Source organism: Tachyglossus aculeatus, chromosome 12 (genome assembly GCF_015852505.1).
Source record: "Tachyglossus aculeatus isolate mTacAcu1 chromosome 12, mTacAcu1.pri, whole genome shotgun sequence".
Taxonomy (NCBI): Eukaryota; Metazoa; Chordata; class Mammalia; order Monotremata; family Tachyglossidae; genus Tachyglossus; species Tachyglossus aculeatus.
Window position 1 is genome coordinate 6,704,657 of NC_052077.1, and position 24,147 is coordinate 6,728,803.

A 24,147-nucleotide genomic window follows, 5' to 3' on the forward strand; every position below is an offset into this window, starting at 1 on the left:
CACGTCATCCCCCGGGCCTGGAATGCCCTCCCTCTGCCCATCCGCCAAGCTAGCTCTCTTCATCCCTTCAAGGCCCTTCAAGGCTCTCTTCATCCTCCAGGAGGCCTTCCCAGACTGAGTCCCTTCCTTCCTCTCCCCCTCGTCCCCTTCTCCATCCCCCCATCTTACCTCCTTCCCTTCCCCACAGCACCTGTATATATGTATATATGTTTGTACATATTTATTACTCTATTTATTTTACTTGTACATATCTATTCTATTTATTTTATTTTGTTAGTATGTTTGGTTTTGTTCTCTGTCTCTCCCTTCTAGACTGTGAGCCCACTGTTAGGTAGGGACTGTCTCTATGTGCTGCCAACTTGTACTTCCCAAGCACTTAGTACAGTGCTCTGCACACAGTAAGCGCTCAATAAATATGATTGATTAATTGATTTCCTGCTGAAATCAATACAAAAATACAGCCAAGAGTCAGAACAATTGTCTGCTGTCTTAGAACACGGGCCTGGGAGCCAGAATGTCATAAGTTCTAACACTGTATCCACCACTTTTCTGCTGTGTGACACTGGGCAAGTCCCTTCACTTCTCTATGCCTCAGCTACCTCATCTGTAAAATGGGGTTTCAGATTGTGAGCCCCACATGGGACAGGGACTACATGGTTTGCTTGTATCCACCCCAGCACTTAGTACAGTGCTTGGCGCATAGTAAGTGCTCAACAAATACCATTATTATTATTATTAAGATTATTCACTGTTCCCTCAAAACTCCAACTCCAGTTTGTTCAGGGTGGCTTGTTTGCTTTTTTCATCTGCTACAATGCCTGCCTTTAATTTCTTTTGCCTGGCTAAACCTCTAGGGCAGAAGATTCACCTTGGTCTCATTTGGGCAAACAAAGTAATCCGGTGGCCTTACCCCAAAACCTAGTGATGAGATCAAATGTAAATTAGGGTTTTCCTGTGGCAGCAAATCCAACTGGGCATCCATGCTTCTAAGAGGAAGCCCCTATATATATATATATATATATATATATATATATATATATATATATATATATATATATATATATATATATATATACATATATATATATATACATATATATATATATTTTTTTTAATGCCTTCTTCTTTGGAACTCCTTTGTAAGTATTTTCTTCCCCAAAGCACAAGACGTGCATTATATCATCTCATCAATCCTCTGTCAATCAAGGGCAGTTAAAGAGCTTGCTCTTCATCCTTCAAGAAGTCACTTGCTAAATCAGGGTATGGCCTCATGGAAACACCACAGGCCTGGGAGTCAGGAGATCTGGGTTCTAATCCTGACTCTGCCACTTTTCTGCTGTGTAACCTTGGACAAGTCACTTACTGTCTTTGCCTCAGTTTCCTCATCTGTAAAATAGGCATTAAAATATCTGCTCTACTTAAAATGTGGAACAGGGACTGTGTATAATCAGCATATCTTATACCTACTGCAATTCTTGGTACATAGTAAGGGCTTACCAAATAGTACAATGTTTTTATCATCATCGTTATTATTAATTATTGATATTAATAATAATAACCTCACATAATTACAAAATTGAATTCATTCAATGATTGAGTTAAGCCACATGTGCCCTTAGTATACTTTTCATTTGCATGTGCTTTTTAAAGCTGCTCTCTTTCTGGAAATGACAACTCTAGATCTTCTTAAATTTTCAGATACACATGGAATATCCCAATTAAATGGAGTACTGGTGTCACATCAGATACAGTACTCTACAACAGGACGGAAAATTCAGGTAAACTTTGTGTGATGGTTTAATCGTTCGTTTGGAAAGAAAAGTGACAGAAGTATCAATGAAACCCAAACACCCTTCTCTCTCACCAGCACCCCTAAACTCATATGTGGGGGGATTATTTTTAATTGTGGGAGATCCCTTTGGCATTCCTAGTGATGGTACGAGACTAGTAATGGATGGAGGATGGGAGGGATTTGGTTCATCTGTGCTTCTGTCTACCATCAGACCAGCTAAGTTGTTCAACCCATCCTATTTCCACCATGACAAAGGAGTAATTATTGTTTCCATGGGAGAATGGGCTTGCAAACACTAAAGTAAGAGTCAAGTGGATGAAATATTTTTCTTGGCTCTTTTCTTTGTTGCCTCAGGTCATGGATGACCAGGCATAATGGGTCAAAATCTTGATGATCCTGAGGAAGGAGGGGGATTCTAGAGGAAATCCTGCAGAGCATGTGCAGTAGGGAAAACAAATAAATGCCCTACCAGTGCAAGAACTGGCATGCAGAAACGGGCATGAAAAGAAAATGTACCCATGTTTCTACACTAATCGCAACCACCTTAAAAAAACCAAATGGCCCAGGTAAATTGCTGGGCTGCTAATGAAAATCTTGAGCCCTCTAAACTGTAAACTCCTTGTGAACAGGGAACAGGTCCACCAGGGAGTTTAGTACATTGCTCTGCACACAGTAAGTGCTCAATAAATATGACTGAATGAATGAAAGTGGACTCTCTGGCATTTAAGGGAGTGTTTCCAGGCTATAAACTCTATTAGTATTAATAGTATATATTAAGTGCTTTTTGTGGGCAGAGCACTGTACTAAGTGCTGGAAAAGAATACATGGGTGAGAACCTTCAAGAGGCTCACAGGAGAACAAAGTTGAAAAGGTAGGGTTCAACAAACCATTGTGTCAGCTCAACTACCTCCCCAACTTTATAAAAAGAAAAATGCATAGACGTTGCCAAAAGAGCGTGGAAGGGGATATCATTTGCTCTGGAAAGAAAGAGGAAGAACCATGACCTGGCCCAGAAAAGTAGAAGATGCCGTACTGACCAGGAGAAAATTTGTGATTTGGAACTTGATTTCTGAATGGGTCTCCTTGACCCACTTTTGAGTGTATCTGCTTTGCCATGATGATCATCTCAAGCAATAACGCACACCATGTTTATTTAGGTACATTCATTTTCTACCCACCCGAGGCTGCCCAAGAATATTCTTTCTGTGATTCAGCAAATGTCCCTGTAAATGATGTGGATTATTCCAACAAAGAAAGGATTACCCTCTTTTAAGCTCTTTTGTCTTTTAATGGAAGACTGACAGTTGAGGAATTGTATTATTTGCTTGGCAGCTTCTGTTCAGAGTAAATCTAGAGTACAGTATTTAGAATGCCCAATTATATGAAGTAATTCTCTTTCAACTTATCCATTCTGCTATTATTTTACAATTAGGCAGTCTAATAAGAATTAGGCTGTGTGGCTTTGGATTCTGACCAAAATCGACTCCTTACAGTAACGTTTGTCTTCTCAAATGGATTCCCTTTCTCTCTGGGTACAAAACAGGCAAAGCTGTTTCTAATTAGTGTTTATTTGCTATGGCAGGAATCTCTTTGGGCCCCCCTGGTGGAAGTGATTTTCTGAAGGTAAACCCAAATCATATAGGGTTTTATCGTGTCAATTATGAAAATTCAACTTGGGAAGCATTAGCAAGAAATCTCTCAGATAACCACAAGGTGAGCAGTTGCCTCTGTGTTTAATTTGGGTTTCTGGGAGGGGAAAATTTACTATTTTTATGGGTTTTTATTTTACCCATAATCACCATTTGTTTCTTATCTTTCTTCCTCCCCCTGTCATCTTCCCTCCAGGAGTTCACTCCTAGTGATAGAGCGAGTTTTATCGATGACGCCTTTGCTCTGGCAAGGTAGGTATTTGATAAATTTAGCATGTTTCAAATAATTCCTAATAAAGTACATTTTCCCTGGTTATCATTAAAAAGGGCCCTCTCCAGCAAGTATATAATTCTATCTACACTGTAAATTCCTTGTGGGCAGGTAACGTCTGCCGATTCTGTTGTATCGTACATCGTGGCTCAGTGGAAAGAGCATGGGCTTGGGAGTCAGAGGTCATGGGTTCTAATCCTGGCTCCTGCTGCTTGTCAGTTGTGTGACTTTGGGCTAGTCAACTTCTCTGGGCTTCAGTTACCTCATCTTTAAAATGGGGATTAAGACTGTGAGTCCCACGTGGGACAACCTGATCACCTTGTATCCACCCCAAAGCTTAGAACACAGTGCTTCACACATAGTAAGCACTTAACAAGTGCCATTATTATTACTATTATTATTACTCTCCCAAACACTTAGTATAGTGATCTAAACACTGTAAGCACTCAACACTGAATGAATCAGGATAGCTAGCCAAGACCAAGTAATTCACCACCAAATACCCTGGAGGGATTATTTTCCAAACTCTGAGGTTCCTGCCTACTGTAACACAAAGAACTGATTATCTTCCCTCCCCTTAAAATGGACTCAGCTCAACCTCACTATCTAGAAAAAGAAGCCCCTGGATCCTGACCATTGAAACTTCCAACAGTGCTTGCTACAGTTCACGTGGCTTAGTGGAAAGAGCACGGGCTTTGGAGTTAGAGGTCATGGGTTCAAATCCCAGCTATGCCACTTGTCAGCTGTGTGACTTTGGGCAAGTCACTTAACTTCTCTGTGCCTCATCTGTAAAATGGGGATTAAGACTGTGAGCCCCCAGTGGGACAACCTGATCACCTTGTAACTTCCCCAGCGCTTAGAGCAGTGCTTTGCACATAGTAAGCACTTAATAAATGCCATTATTATTATTAATGAATATATTGAGTATATTAAGTTTCTTTTCCTGGTTCCTCTTCCACATCTCAAACAATAGTATTTTTTGAGCACCTGCTCTGTGCAAGTCACTGAACTAAGTGCTTGGGAGAGTATATTAGAATTAATAGACATGATTCCTGCCCTCTGTGAGCTTAGAGTCTAGTGGGAGAGTCAGACGCTAAAATAAATTACAGATAGGAGGAAGTTTAGCATGTAGAGGTATGCAATAAGTGCTAAGGGAAGATCAGGGGTGGAGACCCAAGTGTTAAAATGGCACACATCAACTTCTAACCACAAGGAAGAGAGATGACGTGGTAAGAGAAGAACAGGAAGGGTGGGGGTGAAGGGGGCACCAGGTTTACTTCAACAGCATAGAACATCATGCCTCATCAACCTCATTCAGAAGTGCAGCAATATGTTCCGGGCTACCATGTGAATGCTACAGGGCTGGCAGCCACGGTTAAGGTTGGGAAAACTAGGAGAAGTTTGGGAGTGTGGATAGAGCATGGGCCTGAGAGTCTGAAGGACCTGGGTTCTAATCCCAGCTCCACCACGTGTCTGCTGTGTGACCTTGGGTAAATCATTTCACTTCTCTGGGCCTCAATTCCTTAAAACAGGATTAAGACTGCAGGCCTTATCAGGGCAGGGACAGTGTCCAACCTGATTATTTTGTATCTACTCCAGCTCTTAGAACTGCCACCAATAAGTGCTTAACAAATACCACAATTATTATTATTATCATTACTATTACTAGCTTTTCTGAAATTAATGGACTGATCCAGCTGTTTAAATTTATGGGATGAAACAGACTATTTATGGGGTGAAAATATTTTTCATCTTGTCTCCTAAACATCCCCTTCCTCCAGTTTTCCCATATCACCATCATCCTCCTTATCCCAGAAACCCAGTCAATCAAGCATATTTACTGAGCACTTATGTGCAAAGCACTGCACTAAGTACTTGGCAGAGTAAACTATAACAGACTTGGTAGACCCACCACTTTGATGTCAATCTTGACTCCTTACCACCTTTCTCCCCTCACCTTCCAGCCCCTGCTAAATCTTGGTGATTCTTCCTCCAAAATCTTTCCTGGATTTGCTCCTTGCTCTTCACCCAGCCACCATCTTGATTCAAGCACTAGTCCTATCAAAGTTTGATCCCTAGGTCAGATTCTTCCTTGGTCTCCCTACTTCCAATCTTCCCACTTCCCTGTCCGTAATTCATGCTGCTCAGATTATCTCCCTGGAGTTATCTCACTCATCACAGGTCTCTCCACTCCTCAAACACGTCTGATTGCTGCTTGAACAAAAACTTCTTAAGCATGGCTTCAAAGCCCTCACCATCTTGGCTCTCTTCACCTATGACTACCTACCTCACACTCTGCTCCTCACAAGTGCCCCTTCTAGCTGGAATTCCTACCCCTCATCCCAATCTGTCAGACCTCAGCCCACCCCATCTTCAGAATGCCCCCTAAAATACAAGCTCCTCCAGCAAGCCTTCCCTGATTAATTCCCATTATTTTTTAATGGTATTTGATAAGCATTTACTCTGTGCCAGGCGCTAGTCTACGCACTGGGGTAGATACAAGGTAATTAGATTGGAAATAGTTTTTGTCCCACGTCGGGCTCACAGTCTTAATCCCCATTTTACAGATGAGGGAACTGAAATGTAGATAAGTGAAGTGACTTGGCCAAGATCACACAGCAGACAAGTGTTGAAGTCAGATCTAGAACCCAGGTCCTTCTGACTCCTAGGCCTGTGCTCTATCCACTAGGTCATGCTGCTACCCAAATCGTAACAAATCATATCTACTCAGAAGCCACCCCAACACATACATATTTATACCCACCTTTAGAACCTATGTATTTAATTTGTACATTCAATTATTATTCTTATCTTTCATCTTTGCATATTTGTCCCACTCCCTAACTGATCTGTCTTCTTCCTCCTGCTCTCACTATTTGTAAATGTTTGCTATGTCTGTCTTCCCCATAAGATGTGACTTCCTTGTGATGTCTTTTCTTTCTGTTGCACTTTCCAAAGTGCTTGCGATAGTGTGTTGTACTTAAGAACTGAATAAATCACATTACTACCAATACTACTTCCATTACTAAAATCATTCCTACTACTACTATTACTACTATTGAAACAAACAGTGATCTTCCCAGGACCAAAGTTACCCAATTAGTCAATCAAAAGTATTTACTGAGCACCTACTGTGCTGTACTAGGTACTTTTAGAGTGCAGTAGAATTAATATATATGATCTTTGCCATCAAGGAACTGGCAATCTAGTGGGGGAGACACTATATTACATTACAGAAGCAGTATGCCTTAGTGGATAGACCATGGCCCTGGGAGTCAGAAGGACCCGGGTTCTAATCCAGAATCCACCACTTGTCTGCTGGGACCTTGAGCAAATCATTTCACTTCTCTGGGCCTCAGTTACCTCATCTGTAAAATGGGGATTAAGACTGTGAGTCCCATGTAGAACAGGGACTGTGTTCTACTCCAGAGTTTAGAATGGTGCTTGGTACATCATAAATGCTTAACAGGTACCATTTATTATCATTATTATTACAGGTAATAATAATAATAATAATAATGGCATTTATTAAGCACTTACTATGTGCAAAGCACTGTTCTATGCGCTGGGGAGATTACAAGGTGATCAGTTTGGCCCACGGGGGGCTCACAGTCTTAATCCCCATTTTTGCAGATGAGGTAACTGAGGCCCAGAGAAGTTAAGTGATTTGCCCAAAGTCACACAGCTGACAACTGGCGGAGCCGGGATTTGAACCCATGACCTCTGACTCCAAAGCCCGGGCTCTTTCCATTGAGCCATACTGCTTCTCTTGTCTAGGTAGGAAGAAGTCATAAAGTATAAAAGACATGAACATATGTGCTAAGGAGAGTTAAGTGCTTACATGATACTGATAGAGTCAGGGGAAGAACAGCAATAACCTGAAAGGGTTTTCTATAGTGACTTAGCTACCTCCAGAGAATAGCTAAGTCCCTGAGAGAATCTGATTTCTTTTTTTACCTGATTGGCAGACAGCTCCTCAAAATGATTCCTGAGATGTAAATCTATTCAGAAAGATTCTTCTGCCTGTACGATACAGATCTGCACCTCAGATAATAGACTACCTCCTTCAGAGCTGTTCTAGGGTAATGCGTATCTTGAGCGTGTAATAAAACCCCTTCAGAACTTTCTTTGAAAAGCATCCCCTGTGCATCTTCAATAATCTTTTTCCAAGTTTATTATCTTGGCCATTTGAAATAACAAGGCACAATAATAACCTCAGTACTTTAACTCTGGCTCCAATACAATGCAGATAGTTCTTTTTGCTTTGGGATAAACCTAAAGAGCTCTTGTGAGGCTTTAGCTGAGTAGCTGTGTATAAAGAAGCACATTGAGGCAAATGGAAAGATTTTTCCTCCATTTACTCAGCTCCTTGGTCATAGCTCCATAACATTTTAAAGGGCTGAGTGATGCTAGTGTTCAGAAAACCCAAGCCTTGACGAAGACTGAGTCTGGGGGCCCTAAAGGAGGGTGTTAGTTTTCTGCCTCTTGTTATCTCACTGAGTTATTCCACTGCCCTAGGAGGGAAGCAGTGACAGCAACAGACAGGAGAAGTTACATTTCCCATCTTGCCTTTCATGTCAAGGACCCAGAGAGAAAATGCAGGTCCTTTGTTTCCAAAGGTTCAACACTCAAAGGGAAAAAAAAAAGACTAAAGTTTTGAAAATACAGTATCAGATTCTCAATTCATATTTCCTAGATCGGGTGCAGAGTCATATGGAATAGGAAAATAGAAAATAAAACCAGAAAATGTATGCTGTTCCATATAGGATCATATCTACCAACTCTTTTGTATTGTACTCTCCCAAGCACTTTGTACAGTGCTCTGCATACAGTCAGTACTCAATGAATACCTTTGACAGCATGACCTACTGGCAAGATGACAGTCTTGTCGGTGGATATGTGTTCTAATCCTGGCTCCGCCACTTGTCTGCTGTGTGACCTTGGGCAAGTCACTTCACTTCCCTGTGCCTCAGTTACTCTGTCTTTAAAATGGGGATTAATAATAATAATTATGGAACTTAAGTGTTTACTATGTGCCAAGCACTGTTCTAAGTGCTTGGGTAGATACAAATTAATCAGGTTGGACACAGTCCTTATCTCAAATTGGACTCGGTCTTAATCCCCATTTTTTACAGGTGAGGTAACTGAGGCCTGGAGAAGTGAAGTGACTTGCACAAGGTCACACAGCAGACAAATGGTGGAGTCAGAATTAGAACCCATGACCTTCTTACCCCCAGTCCCCTGCTCTATCCACTACACCATGCAGCTTCTCTTTGAGACTGTGAATCACATATGGGACAGAGACTGTGCGCAACCGGATTACCTTGTATCTACCCCAGTGATTAGAACAGTGCTTTGCACACAGTAGGCACTTTAACAAATACAATTACAAATACAATTGCTGAGGTCAATTCTCCTCTATGCACAGTAGGGAGCGTAAAGGGCAATCATAATACATAAAGATTATTCTTTTTGTAATAATAATGATGATAATGGCATTTATTAAACACTTACTATGTGCAAAGCGCTGTTCTAAGCCCTGGGGAGGTTACAAGGTGATCAGGTTGTCCCACGGGGGGCTCACAGTCTTAATCCCCTTTTTACAGATGAGGTGATTGAGGCACAGAGAAGTGAAGTGACTTGCCCAAAGTCACACAGCTGACAATTGGCAGAGCTGGGATTTGAACCCATGACCTCTGACCCCACAGCCCATGCTCTTTCCACTGAGCCACGCTGCTTCTTGTAGCTGGTAGCTGTCTAGACTGGAAGCTCCTTGTGGGCAACCACTGTGTCTACCATTGATGTTTTATTGTACTCTCCCAAGTGCTTAGTACATTGCTCTGCCCATGGTAAGCGCTCAATAAGTACCACTGATTTTTTGACTGATTGATTGATTTATATACACTATAGCTTTCTAGGCTGTAAATCCCCTGTGGGCAGGCAACATGGGTGCCAACTCTGTTGCATTGTACTCTCCCAAGTGCCAAGTAAGTGCAGTGTTCGGCTTATAGTAAGTGCTCAATAAATACCATCGATTGATAAAGATATCCAAAGCAGGATTACATGTTCTTTTCCAGCCTAAGGTTCCCTCCCATGACCACTGTCCCTATACATGTTCCGGGACCTAGTTATAACAAGGAGCGATTGTACTCTCTTGAGTGCTTAGTAGAGTGCTCTGAACACAGTAAATGTTCAATGAATGCCATTGATGGATGGGTTGATTAATCGATTCACCCAGAGGCATGCACATTTGAGCCTTGGGCCAACAACTTTAATCATGTGGACCTGGGTTCTAATCCCAGCTCTGTCGTGTACCTGCTGTGTGACCTTGGGCAAGTCACGTCACTTCTCTGTGCTTCAGTTCCTTCATCCGCAAAGTGGGGATTCAGTACCTGTTCTCCCTCCTACTTAGTGTAGGACCTGATTATCTTATATCTACCCCAGCACTTAGTAAAGTGCTTGGCACATAGTAAGCACTTAACAAATAACATAATTATTATTATGAATAGTAGTAGTAGTAGAAGAAGAAGTAATATATCAATCCAATGTCTTCCCAGTAGTCACTATCATATTTTATGACTGTCCAATTTTGATTTTGATGCTCCACCCAGATAATTCTTAGAGGTTTGGGGTTTTTTTTCAAATATTAATGTCAGACCAGACCTTCAGAGGTCATTTGGTCTCTGCCTCAACCTCCACACCAATCGCAGACAGATGAATGTGGGTTCTGTTCAAAGATCTCCAGGAAAGATTTTTCGCAACCTCCCAAACTGATCAATATTCCCACACAAGAATGAAGCAGTCCCTCATGGGTAGCTAAGTCTTCCTGCAGCAAAGTCAGCTCATTTTCTTTTCTGTTCTCAAAGGAGAAGGGGAAGAGCTGTTTAATAATAACTCTTCAACTTCTTAAGGAAGGGTGGAGATAAGGCCACAATGTCATAAGAGTGGCTTCCCCATCTATCAGGCCTGTCACTAGTCTATGAGGAAATTAGACTAGATTGAGGGGATTCATCTGCAAAACTGTGCTATTTGCTCCCCTGCCCCATAATAGTTCAGAATATCAGCTCCATGGGGCCTAATACAATCCCCTTATCTTAACCCACATAAAGCTGTTTCAAGTAGAAACCAAGAATAAGGCTCAAAGACAAACCAAGTATTTAATTCCTCTAATTTCATCTTGTTAAAGTGGTTGGGGAACCAAGATGACAAGCTCTTGGAAAATGTCCTTAGAAATTGCCAAAAGCAATGCCAAAACCTAGTCTTTCCCACTAAAAAGTAGAACTAACTTTCTTCAGGCTGAAAAAAATTGAATTAAACACAATAGCTCTCTTACAATAGAGATTCAATGGAGCATCCATTTCCTTTATAAAATACAATCAGTCTAATCAGACCTAAAGCCCCTCAATCCTCAACTATCATTTTGTTATGCTAGGGCTAATCAATCAAACAATCGTATTTATTGAGCACTTACTGTTTGCAGAGCACTATACTATGTGCTTGAGAAAGTACAATGCAATGGAGTTGGCAGATAGGTTTCCTGCCCTAAGTGAGCTTATAATCAAGAGACCTATGCCCTAACAAATAGCATGAGGAAGTATCCTGAGCCATTCTGAAAAGGTTTATGCATGTAAAGATTTTCAATAATTTCCCAGTGAAAAAACATCTTTTTAAAAAATTCCATACGCCAAAGAGTACTGATCAGCAAGGTTCAAAATTTCTGGGGCAAAAACATCCCTCTGCTTTTACTTTCATCCATTCAATCATATTTATTGAATGCTTACGGTGTGCAGAGCACTTTACTAAACACTTGGGAGAGCACAATATAACAATAAACAGAAATATTCCCTGCCCACAACAAGCTTTCAGTTTAGGTGGGGAGGCAGACATTAGTATGTATAAATAGATTATGCTAGACTTAATCAATCACATTTATTGAGCACTTACTTTGTGCAGAGCACTGTACTAAGTGCTAGAGAGAGTATAATACAACAGAGTTGGTAGATTTGTTCCCTGCCCACAGTGAGCTAACAGTCAAGAGACCTAAGCCCTTCCAAATAGCATGAAGAAACATCCTGAGCCATTCTGACCCTGAATTTGGTGTCGGTGAAGGTTCTGGATATTGTTTTTGAGAAGGATTATGCTTCAAAAGATTTTCAATTAATTTCCCATTGAGAAAAACCTCATTTTCTGAAATTCCGTATTCCAAAGAGTATTCACCAGAAAACTTCAAAATTTCTGAAGCCAAAATATCCCTCTGCTTTCGCCTCAGAGGAACCTCTAGAAGAATGCTTAGGATGACCAGTTTGGCCTTTCTTAGGAGAATTCAGTGTTCTCAGTTCAGTGGCTATTCACTGAGCCCTAGTTAGAGTACTGGATCTCATGGGATCATTAATATTTGCTTAAATGGGTTGTTTTTTAAAAAATTAATGCAATGTCAAAGCTGCCTCAAGGTATAGAATTGTTTAGGTTTAAAATATATCATTCACATGGTGATTGGGGAGATTTTACATTGGGGTAGAAATTAGGTTTCAATCTGAGTCATTTCAAAATTTAGGCATCTATTTTCACTTTTATTTGAATGATTCCCATACAGTGTCTGCCCGGCAAAGAAGGAGGATGGTTTAGTGAATACAGCATGGGCCTGGGAGTCAGAAGGACCTGGGTTCTAATCCTGCCTCTGCCACTTGCCTGCTGTGTAACCTTGGGCAAATAACTTAACTTCTCTGTGCCTCAGTTGTCTCATCTGTAAAATGGGGATTAAGGCGTGAGACAGGAATTGTGTCCAATCTGATTAACTTGAATCTACCCCAGCCTTGGAACAGTGCTTGGCGTATAACAAATGCCTAACAAGTACCATAATTACTCATATCATTCTTCAATAATAATGCTGATTTCCAGCCTTTGCAAAGAACACCAAATGGCTCAGCAAACACACACTATATCACAAGTACCCACAGATGCACACTGCCATGTTATGTCAACCTGACTTAGCTGAGAGTATTGGATCTCAGCATCAATCCAGAACTTTTTAAGCCATCCATATCCTAAAGTGAGAGCTTAATATTAGAGCAGGAAGAATGGCTACTACAAGGAATACTTAAAGGAGGAGTCGGCCGTGCACAGAACTGGGGAAATGAAAATCCTAGGATAAAAATATTGATAATTGACGAAACTCACCCATGCTGGGCAGCAGCGGCATGGGAGAGAGTCGAGGGCGGAGACTCGAGCTTACTGTGGAAGGCAGCAATGGTATACAACCTCCGTATTTTTACCAAGAAAACTCTACCAGAATGATTGCAGTTGGAGAACGGGACGTTCTGGGAGAGCTGCATCCGTGGTGTCACTATGGGTAAGAAGCAACTCGACGGCATAAAACAAGACAAGACCAACCTTTCCAAACTCCAAAATTGGACAAAAGTGGAGATACTGAGAGTTTATTATGCAAATGTGAAACTTAATTTCACCCAAACTTGTAGGTCAACCTCATGTCCATTTGGCAACAAAAAGCTTAATTTTTCTAAATCAGTTTTCTTCATGCTTTTCAGGGGCCTTATCCTATTTCTTTAAATAACTTGGAGGGGAAAGTGTGGGTGGAACTGGGATAAATGAGATAAAATCATAAAAACCCATAATCTATTGATACTCGCTGCAACTTTTATAAACCATTGTCGGTGGTGGTAAATATGTTTTCATTTTTATTATCTTTGCTAATATTCTTCACTCATCACAATACAGTAGACATACTCCTTTTCATTCATCACTAGATTTGGTTAGAGTGATTTTTTTTAAAGGGGCATTTGCTAGGTTCTCTGTTTCCTCCTCACTGATGAATGCATGCTAGTCTAATATATCATCGTTAGCCTGAAAGGATTTGACAGTTTTGCAGCCATTCAGACAGGATACTGAGCTAGGCACTCAATAAATGTCTTTTGCTGAACAATTTCCTACAATTACTGATGAAAGGAACCAGGATTTCTAAGACATGCAGTATTTCTCCACAATGAGCATATTTCATTCATTCATTCAATCGCATTTATTGAGAAATTGAATTTTTTTATGGTATTTGTTAAAAGCCTAGTATGTGCCAGGCACTGTTCTAAGAACTGGGTTAGATACAAGGTAATCAGATTGTCCCACATGGGGCTCACAGTCTTTAACCCCATTTTACAGATGAGGTAACTGAGGCACAGAGAAGTTAAGTGACTTGTCTAAGGTCGCACAGAAGGCAAGTGGCAGAGCGGGGATTAGAACCCAAGGTTGTTCTAATAGGGAAGCAATGTAATCTTCTTAGAAAGAGCATGGAGCTGGAAGTCAAAGGACCTGGGTTCTAATCCCAGCTCTGCCACATACCTGCAGTGCGAACTTGGGCAAGTCATTTAACTTCTCTATTCCTCATTTGCAAAATGGGGAGTCTCCCTCCTACCTGGTCTGTGAGCCCTATGTAGGACCTGATTTTCTTGTATCTACCCCTAGCACTTAGTACAGTGCTTGGCACATAGCAAATAATTTAATAATAATAATTGTATTAATAATCTCTTTGCTTTTCATTCTTAGGGGTAAACTTTTGAGTTACAGTGTTGCTCTCAACCTGACCCAATATCTGCAGAGGGAAGAAGATTATTTACCCTGGCACAGAGTCATAGCTTCGATATCCTACCTCACCAGCATGCTAGAAGATGACAAAGACGTCTATCCCCGGCTGGAGGTGATGACACTGATGTTATTTATTCATTCATTCAATCATATTTATTGAGCACTTACTGTGTGCAGAGCACTGTACTAAGCGCTTGGGAAGTACAAGTTGGCAACATATAGAGACAATCTCTACCCAACAGCGGGCTCACAGTCTAGAAGGGGGAGACAGACAACAACAACAAAAAAAAATATTAACAAAATAAAATAAATAGAATAGTAAATATGTATAAGAAAAATAGAGTAATAAATATGTACAAACATATATACAGGTGCTGTGGGGAGGGGAAGGAGGTAAGGCGGGGAGATGGGGAGGGGGAGGAGGGGGAGAGGAAGGAGGGGGCTCAGTCTGGAAATGTGATGTGATGGGAAATGAAACTTAAATCTGAAGCACATAGTGGGTTTTCTGGGAGTTTGTGGGCCGTAGATGGCCTCTAAAGCCAAAACGAATTGGATGATTAGTTACATTTCTTAGTGAAGTAGTCAATGTGCGTTTGCAGAATGGTTACAGCAGGTATCAATAACAACAAATGATTGCCACCCAAGGAAGGACGTGGTGAAGGAGGAGAGAAAGAGAAGATACAGCGAGTCCCCAGGGCTCCTCGAAATCTTTTTAGGACTTAGGTTCTAATCCCAATTCTGCCACTTACTTGCTATGTGACCTTGGGCAAGTCACTTAACTCCTCAATTGCCTCAGTTCCTTCATCTGCAAAATGGGGATTCAATACCAGTTCTCCGTCCTACTTAGACTGAAAGCCCCATGCGGAACCTGATGACCTTGTATCTACCCCAGGGCTTAGTACAGTGCTTGGCACATAGTAAAAGCCTAATGAATATAATAATGATGATAATAATTTCCATTTAGTTAAGCTCACGCCTCCCATGACTCTTGCACTAGCAGGGCCTGACAGGGGTTCAAGTCATAAGCCACACTTGGATTGCTTTCTGGAATATACAGGCCTCTCGCATTTTGGGGTGGTGTAGGGGTGAGTGCTAGTTGGCTCTGGAATGGGAGTAAACCCAAATTAGAAGTGAGCCATGCATATTTATGGTTTTATATGAGCACATTTATCCCTTGGGAGATGGACACAGGTCCAAGCAGCATATGAAAGCAGCCAGGCACTTCCACTTCTGTCCAACCTCATTTCTATTTAAATTTGGCCCTGTTCCTTCCCTTTTTTAGTGGCATTTCTTAAGTGCTTACCATACGCCAGCCACTGAACTGAGCGCTGCGGTAGATGCAAGATAATTAGGTACGTAGGACACAGTCCATGTCCTACTCACAGTCTAAGTAGGAGGAGAACAGGTTTTCAGTCAGGCGGTGTGGCCTAGTGGATAGAGCATAGACTTGGGAGTCAGAAGGACCAGGGTTCTAATCCTGGATCTGCCACTTTTCTGCTGTGAGACCTGGGACAAGTCACTTAACTTGTGTCTTATCCATGAAATGGGGATTAAGATTGTGACCCCTAAGTGGGAGAGGGACGGCATCCAACCTGAGTGTCTTCTATCTATCCCAGCACTAAGAACACTGGTTAATAATAATAATAATAATGGCATTTATTAAGTGCTTACTATGTGTCAAGCACTGTTCTAAGCGCTGGGGAGGTTACAAGGTGATCAGGTTGTCCCACAGTGGGCTCACAGTCTTCATCCCCACTTCACAGATGAGGTAACTGAGGCACAGAGAAGTTAAGTGACATACCCAAAGTCACACAGCTGGCAAGTGGCAGAGCCGGGATTTGAACCCATGACCTCTGACTCCAAAGCCCGTGCTCTTTCCACTGAGCCATATTAAGAGAGCACATAGTAAGTGCTTAGCAAATACCATTATTATTAGATGAGGAAATTGAGATGCAGATAAATCCAGTGACTTGCCCAAGGTCACCCAGCAGGCAAGAGGCAGAGCTGGGATTAGAACCCAGGTCCTCTGACTCCCTGGCACAAATTGTTTCCATTAGGCCATCCAAGTTCCTCATTTTAAGAGGGACTTCTGGATACCTATCACATAACCAGAAGATTTTTATCTCAAGAACAAATGCCATTGGGGAAAAAAAAACATATCATTATAAAGTCCCAGATAAATCTTCTCAGAGAAGTTGAGATGAAAATATTAATGACCATACTTCCTCCTATGTATTGGGAGAATGGGGTGTCTTAAGTAGGGATGCTGTGGGGAACTGTTATTCCCTCCCAGTGACCTGTTGAAGGATGTGATGCCGCTGGCTGTGGAGCTAGAACTTTGGAAAGGAAGGTGGGAGGTGGGGTGGGCCGAAGACAGGTGACAAGTAATTCTCCATCAAGGAAAAATCTCCTCTTCCGCCTCTCTGAAACTTTCTCACTCTGGCTTTAAGGGAAAGCACTGTGGCCTGGTGGAAAGAGCAAGGTCCTGGGAATCAGAGGACCTGGGTTCTAATCCCACCTCCTCCAGCATGGCTCAGTGGAAAAGAGAATGGGCTTTGGAGTCAGAGGTCATGGGTTCAAATCCTGGCTCTGCCAATTGTCAGCTGTGTGACTTTGGGCAAGTCACTTAACTTCTCTGTGCCTCAGTTACCTCACCTGTAAAATGGGGATTAAGACTGTGATCCCCCCTGTGGGACAACCTGATCACCTTATAACCTCCTCAGCGCTTAGAACAGTGCTTTGCACATAGTAAGTGCTTAATAAATGCCATTATTATTATTATTATTTGCCTGCTGCGTGACCTTGGTCAAGTCACTTCACTTCTCTGTGCCTCAGTTCCCTCATCTGTAAAATGGGGAATGAGACTGTGAGGCCCACGTGGGGCGTGGACTGTGTCCAGTCCAATTTGCTTGTATCCACCCCAGTGCTTAGTACAGTGCCTTGTACATAGTAAACACTTAACTTATAGCATAATTATTGCTATTAAGCACATAGTCAATCGTATTTACTGAGCACTTACTGTGTGCAGAGCACTGTATTAAGCACTTGAGAGAGTACAATACAATAACAGACACATTCCCTGCCCACAATGAGCTTATAGCCTAGAGGGGGGGACAGACATTAATATAAATAAATAAATTACAAATGGATGCTGTGTGCAGAGTATGTAACTAAGCACTTGGAAAAGTACAATACAGCAGAGTTGATAGACGCTATCCCTGCGTACAAAGAGCTGAGCCACACTTGAGATAGGGACTGTGTTCAACCTGATTTGCTTGTATCCACCCCAGTGCTCAGTACAGTGCCTGGCACATAGTAAGCACTTAACAAATACCATAATTATTATCGTTATTATAAAATTGGCTCTAATAACACCATTATTTATGAATCATTTTTCTACCAAAAGAGCTCTTGGTGCTTTCAAACAGAAATCCATTCATATCCAAGCATCCTTGGAAAGACCGGGGTCACTCATTCATTCATTCATTCAATCGTATTTATTGAGCACTTACTGTGTGCAGAGCACTGTACTATGCGCTTGGGAAGTACAAGTCGGCAACAGATAGAGATGGGCCCTACCCAACAATGGGCTCACAGTCTAGAAGGGGGAGACAGACAACAAAACAAAGCACATAGAGAGGTGTCAAAGTCGTCAGGAGCATACTAAGAAGAAGCAAGGCAGTATGGCCTACTGTAAAAAGCACAGGACTGGGAGGCCAGAATCTTGGGTTCGAATCCCACCTCTGCCTGCTGTGTGACCTTGGGCAAATCACCTAGCCTCTTGGAGCTTCAGTTTCCTCATCTGTAAAATGGGGATTTAACACCTGTTCTCCCTCCCCTTTAGACTGAGAGCCCCAAGTGGGACAGGGACTGTGTCTCAGCCTGCTCTGAGAACACAGTTGGTGCTGGGGCAGGGACTGTGCCCAGCCGGATTATCTTGTATCTACACCAGTGATTGGCACACAATAAGCACTTAGCAAATACAATTGTTCTTACCAAGTGGTAGATTGCTCATTCCAAAATGGTGCTTTCCTTTCAGAAATACTTCAAGGAACAGGTGAAACCCACTGCAGACAGCCTGGGATGGGAAGATCAAGGATCACATCTGAATAAGTTAGTCCTTGTCTTTCTTTAATTAACACTGGATCAGAGTCTCCATCCAAGAAGCCAAGATGCCAAAAAGAGGAGACAACGATCTGTCCCCCTTTGTGGCTTAGAAGAGGCATAATTGGAGCATCCACATTTACTTTCAATCACCTGGAGTGGGTTCTTCAGTGACTTAAATGTTGTTCCATCAGACTTACTTCCCTCCCAGCCCCACTGCCCTGTCATAAAAAGCCTAACTTTTCTGGAGAAACTTTTCTCTCTCTTGTTGTTCTGACGGGTAGATTTGGGCTGGTGGGTTGTTTTTTTTCTTAACTAGTTGTCAATTTGTTGTGGAAATCACAGTTCTCTCCTTGCCCTTAGATGTCTACTTAGACCTAGAACCTTTCTGAGATCTCAAAAAAGCATAATTCCCATTAAAGGACTCTCTATTTTCAGTCTAACTTAAAGATGTGGGTAATGTCATGGACTAGGTCCAGCGTGGCCTAGTGGAAAGAGCATGGGTATAGAAGTGAAAGGACCTGGATTCTAATCCCAGCTCCCCCACTTGTCTGCTGTATGACTTTGGGCAAGTCACTTCACTTCTCTGGGCCTCAGTTACCTCATCTGTAAAATGGGGATCAAAACTGTGAGCCCCATGTGGGACGGGGACTGTGTCCAACCTGATTTGCATGTATCCACCCCAGCACTTAGTACAGGTCCTGGCTCATAGTAAACACTTAACCAATACCATAATAATTATTATTATTATCATGACGGAAGTTTGTTTTCTCTTCTCCTTTTAAGACTCCTTCGGGCATCAGTCCTAGGCCTTGCATGCAAGATGGGAGATGAAGAAGCTTTGCAAAATGCTTCTAGTTTATTTGAGAAGTGGCTCACAGGCACAAGGTAAAGATTCATAGCTTTCCATTCCGTGAAAACTGGGCCTGATAAAACAGGGGAATTCTAACAGGTCTTTTTTGTTTGTATGCTTGTTTTTCAGCCAACCCGTAAATCTCCGGCTCCTGGTTTATCGTTATGGCATGCAGAATAGTGGCGATGAAAAATCCTGGAACTACATGCTTGAGAAATACAAGCAAACCACATTAGCTCAAGAAAAAGAAAAGCTCCTTTATGGGCTAGCATCAGTGAAGAATGTTACCCTTTTGTCAAGGTGGTTGGAGGTTTCAAATTGTTGGGCTTTCTAAGTAATAGTAGAAATAATTGTGGTATTTAAGTGCTTACTGTATGCCAGGCATGGTACTAAGCACTGGAAATTGGGTTGGACACAGTCCCTGTTCCACATAGGGCTCATAGTTTTAATCCCCATTTTACACATGAGGGAAATGAGGCACAGAGAAATTAAGTGACTTGCCCAAGGTCATACAGTAGACAAGTGGTAGAGCCAGGATTAGAACACACATCCTTTGGACTCCCAGGGCCATGCTCTATACACTGGGCCATGCTGCTTCTCAAGCAGCATGAAGATGGCTGCCACTTTCTCCACCATGAAACTGTTTCTTTTTCTTTTACAGTTCAGCCAGAGGAAATGGCCACCCTCCCCTCTTTCCCCTCTCACTTCGTACTTGCTCATTTCCTCTCTTTCTTGAAATCTCAGCCTACTCTGAGAACCAACTTGTGCTGAGAATGGGGCTTAGGACAGGTGTGTGATGGTAGGATAAAGTGAAGCCGCAACCTCTGGATATCACAACAACACAACGTTGTAGCATTCTGGATGCTCCAGAGCAGTGTCGCTCATGGCTGTGTCCCCCACCACTCCAGACCAAGTGCATGGCTGCTCTAAGTTTGCGGAGGTGGATCAGAGTGGGGAAGAGCCCATCGAAGGAAGTCAGTAAGCAGAGCATTTGGGTCCTGAGGTTCTAGAGCAAATAAGAACAACAGTAATAAAAATAATAATACTTATTGCCAAGCACTGGGGTAGATACTACATAATGAGGGACAGTGAACATCTTACAATCTAGGTGGGAAAGCAGGTACTTTTTTAATGGTATTTGTTAAGTGTTGTTAAGTGCTTACTACATGTCAAACACTGTTCTAAGCACTGGGACGGATACATGTTAATCAGGTTTAATGCAGTCCTTGTCCCACATGGGGCTCATGGTCTAAGTAGGAGGGAGAAGTACCTTGTCTCCATTTTACACATATAAGGGAACTGATGCCAGAGAGGATAAATGAGTTGTCCAGAGTCAGGCACCAAGCCAACGTCAGAGCTAGGATTAGAATCCAGCTCTTCTGACTCCAATTCTTCTGCTCTTCCCTGGGGGCCGCTGCAACTTCCCCAACCCCAAAGCACAGCTACCTCCTAACAAAAATCCCAAACAAACCTAGCATGGTCATGGTGATGTCACTTGAGGACTGAATCACTGGAAAAAGAACAGAGGGAATCATTTTCTCACCCCGAGGGGTTTAAGTACAAGGTGAATGTAAATGCCCATTTTGCAAATGACTTCTCTTTGACTTCTTCCAGATACCTGGATTACCTCACCAACTCCAGCATTATTAAAACTCAAGATGTGTTTACAGTCATTCGGTATATCTCATATAACACCTACGGCAAGGTTATGGCTTGGGATTGGGTGCGACTCAATTGGGACTACTTGGTCAAAAGGTGAGACCCGGAGGACTCCAATCTGGGCTTGGCGTCTTGCTGAGCTCTTTTTAGCATCTACTATCATTATTACATTATTGTTATTATATTTGTTAAGCGCTTACTTTGTCAACCACTGTTTTAAGTACTGGGATAGATTCGCTCCACTTGTCAAAAAAACTCACTTGCAAACATTAAGTATTTCTTAGGAGGGCATGTAAGCTCCTTATGGGCAAGAAACATGTCTACCTAATCTGTTACTTGTACTCTCCCAAGTGCTTAGTACAGTGCTGAAGCAAAAACTCCTCACTCTCGGCTTCAAAGCTCTCCATCACCTCGCCTCACCTCCCTTCTCTCCTTCTACAGCCCAGCCCATTCACTCCGCTCCTCTGCCGCTAACCTCCTCATTGGGCCTCGTTCTCACCTGCCCTGCTGTCAACAACCTGGCCCACGTCCTTCCTCCACACATCTGCCAAACCAGCTCTCTTCCTCCCTTCAAAGCTCTACTGAGAGCTCACCTCCTCCAGGAGGCCTTCCGAGACTGCCCCCCTTTTCCTCTCCCCCTCCTCCCCCCATCGTCCCCCCCTGCCCTACCCCCTTCCCCTCCCCACAGCACTTGTTTATATTTGTACATACTTATTACTCTTTATTTTTAATAATGTGTATATAGCTATAATTCTATTTATTCTGATGGTATTGACACCTGTCTACTTGTTTTGTTTTGTTGTCTGTCTCCCCCTTCTAGACTGTGAGCCTGTTGTTGGGTAGGGACCGTCTCCATATGTTGCCGATTTTTACTTCCCAGGCACTTAGTCCAGTGCTCTGCACACAGTAAACACTCAATAAATACAATTGAATGAATGAATGAATGCTCTGCACACAATAAGCGCTTAAGAAATACCATTAATTGAACTGATTCAGGCTGGTCTCTCCAGGTCTCCTCTAAATTGGGAGTTGAGTTCTTTAAGAACCTCACATTAAGGAAATCATGCATTATAGTACTCACCATGTCTGATGTTATGCTCACATGCCCAACTGTTCATTCCTGCACCCTGTCACTCTGGATCTAGACAGGTGTGTGTTCTAGAAAGAGTGTTCTCTAATTCCGCAGTCATAGTCTATCCCAAATGTTGGTAGGAACATGCATTTCCCTGCTTTTTTAAAAAAGGGAAAAACACCATCTTAGTAATAATAATAATAATGGCATTTATTAAGCACTTACTATGTGCAAAGCACTGTAACAACACTCATAATAGCTAAGTAAGAGCCCAAATGCCAAGTCCAAATGGACAAGTGTGTTTGGCAAACACCTTCTAAATAATAATAATAATAATATTTGTTAAGTGCTTACTATGTGCCAGGCACTATTCTTGGGGTAGATACAAGGTTGTCAGGTTGTCCCACTTGGGCTCACAGTCTTAATCCCCATTTTACAGATGAGGTAACTGAGGCACAGAGAAGTTACACAACTGACAAGTGGTGGAGATGGGATTAGAACCCATGACTTCTGACTCCCAAACCTGTGCTCTTTCCATTAAGCCACGCTGCTTCTACATGTTTAGTCCTTTACCCAAACTATACTGAAGTTGTAAGAAATTTCTGATAATGCTAATCAATCTATCGATCAGTGATATATATTAGTGTTTACTGTGTGCAAAGCATTGTACAGAGTGCTTGGGGGAATACTATACAATAGAGTAGGTAGCCCCCATCCATAATCACAAAGACCTTACAGACTAGACTACCATCATGGGCCAAACAGGAAGCTTCCTCCATGCTTCTTTCCAGTCCTTTCCCTCTCTGAGATCTATATGAAGTATTTTGTTTCTTCTAGCAGCAGCCCCGTCTATTTTCACTGAAGATGTATCAACTTCCTCGAGTTTCACAATGTGTCCTAAATCCCCTCACCAGTTAAAGCCCTCGAAGACTGATTACTTCCTTTTATTAGTGCCACAAAGTTTTGGGCTGAAACCACAATGTTGAATTATCCCACTGGTAGTTTGACATTTTAGATTCCTCTTTGGAACCCAGCTTCCAAATTCCATGAAAATGGAAAATCTGATCCAAAATCTGTGGGAAGATAGCCAAATAAAGAGAAACAATGTGAGGAGTGACAAAATTCCTCTATGCATTCCCCTCTCAGTCTTATAATGATGGGAAGCTTTTGATAACTCAGAAAAATGCTGTAAAAATGATCAATTAAAGGATTAAATTCACGTCACCCTTGACATACGAAAATCACATAAAAATAACATTGTCTCCTCAAATCATTCTTTGTAATAGCCAGCAAGAGGAGAAAACTACAGCCTAGTCTCAAGCAGAAAAATGAGGCTGATGTCAATCTCCGAGCCAGAACTGTTCTTTAAAGTTTTTTTCTAGTCTAGCCCATCACATGCTATTTTTTTAATCAGTCAATCAATCAGTCAATGGTATTTAATAATAATAATAATAATAATGACATTTGTGAAGCGCTTACTATGTGCAGAGCACTGTTCTAAGCACTGGGGGGAATACAAGGTGATCAACTTGTCCCACGTGGGGCTCACAGTCTTAGCCCCCATTTTACAGATGAGGTAACTGAGGCTCAGAAAAGTGAAGTGACTTCCCCAAGGTCACATGGCAGACATGTGGCGGAGCGGTATTCGAACCCATGACCTCTGACTCCAAAGCCCGTGCTCTTTCCACTGAGCCACGCTGACACCCTATTGAGCACTTACTTTGTGCAGAGCACTGTACTAAGGATTTAGGAGAGTACAATACAACAGAATTAGTGGATACATTCCCTGCCCATAATGAGCTCACTTTTCATTATGTATTTTTGTTTGCTTGTTTATTTTAATAGTATTTGTTAAGCACTTATCTTGTGTCAAACTGTTCTGAGCACTGGAGTAGGTACAAGGTAATCAGGTTGGACACAAGCCCTTGTCCCTCATGGTATTCATAATCTTAATCCTCATTTTACAGATGAGGAAACTGAGGCCCAGGGAAGTTAAGTGACTCACCCAAGATCATGCAGCCGACAAGTAGCAGAGTTGGGATTAGAACCCAGGTCCTTCTGACTCCCAGGCCTGGGCACTATCGATTTTTTTTTTCATGGTGTCTGTTAAGCACTTACTATGTGCCAGGCACTGTACTAAGTGCTGAGGTAGAT

The 24,147-nt window shown here is 42.1% G+C and overlaps 1 protein-coding gene across 1 annotated transcript in view; it reads left to right on the top strand.

The window, feature by feature from the left end:
- The window catches only part of LOC119935750 (glutamyl aminopeptidase), an 84,885-nt gene that overhangs the window by 56,903 nt on the left and 3,835 nt on the right, over positions 1 to 24,147 (top strand). Inside the window, exons 11-18 of the mRNA XM_038755228.1 lie at positions 1,699 to 1,778; positions 3,375 to 3,505; positions 3,638 to 3,693; positions 14,267 to 14,417; positions 18,345 to 18,418; positions 19,196 to 19,297; positions 19,392 to 19,562; positions 20,877 to 21,017. Of these exons, the coding sequence (XP_038611156.1) occupies positions 1,699 to 1,778; positions 3,375 to 3,505; positions 3,638 to 3,693; positions 14,267 to 14,417; positions 18,345 to 18,418; positions 19,196 to 19,297; positions 19,392 to 19,562; positions 20,877 to 21,017 (906 nt within the window). The remainder of the gene's footprint in view (positions 1 to 1,698; positions 1,779 to 3,374; positions 3,506 to 3,637; positions 3,694 to 14,266; positions 14,418 to 18,344; positions 18,419 to 19,195; positions 19,298 to 19,391; positions 19,563 to 20,876; positions 21,018 to 24,147) is intronic.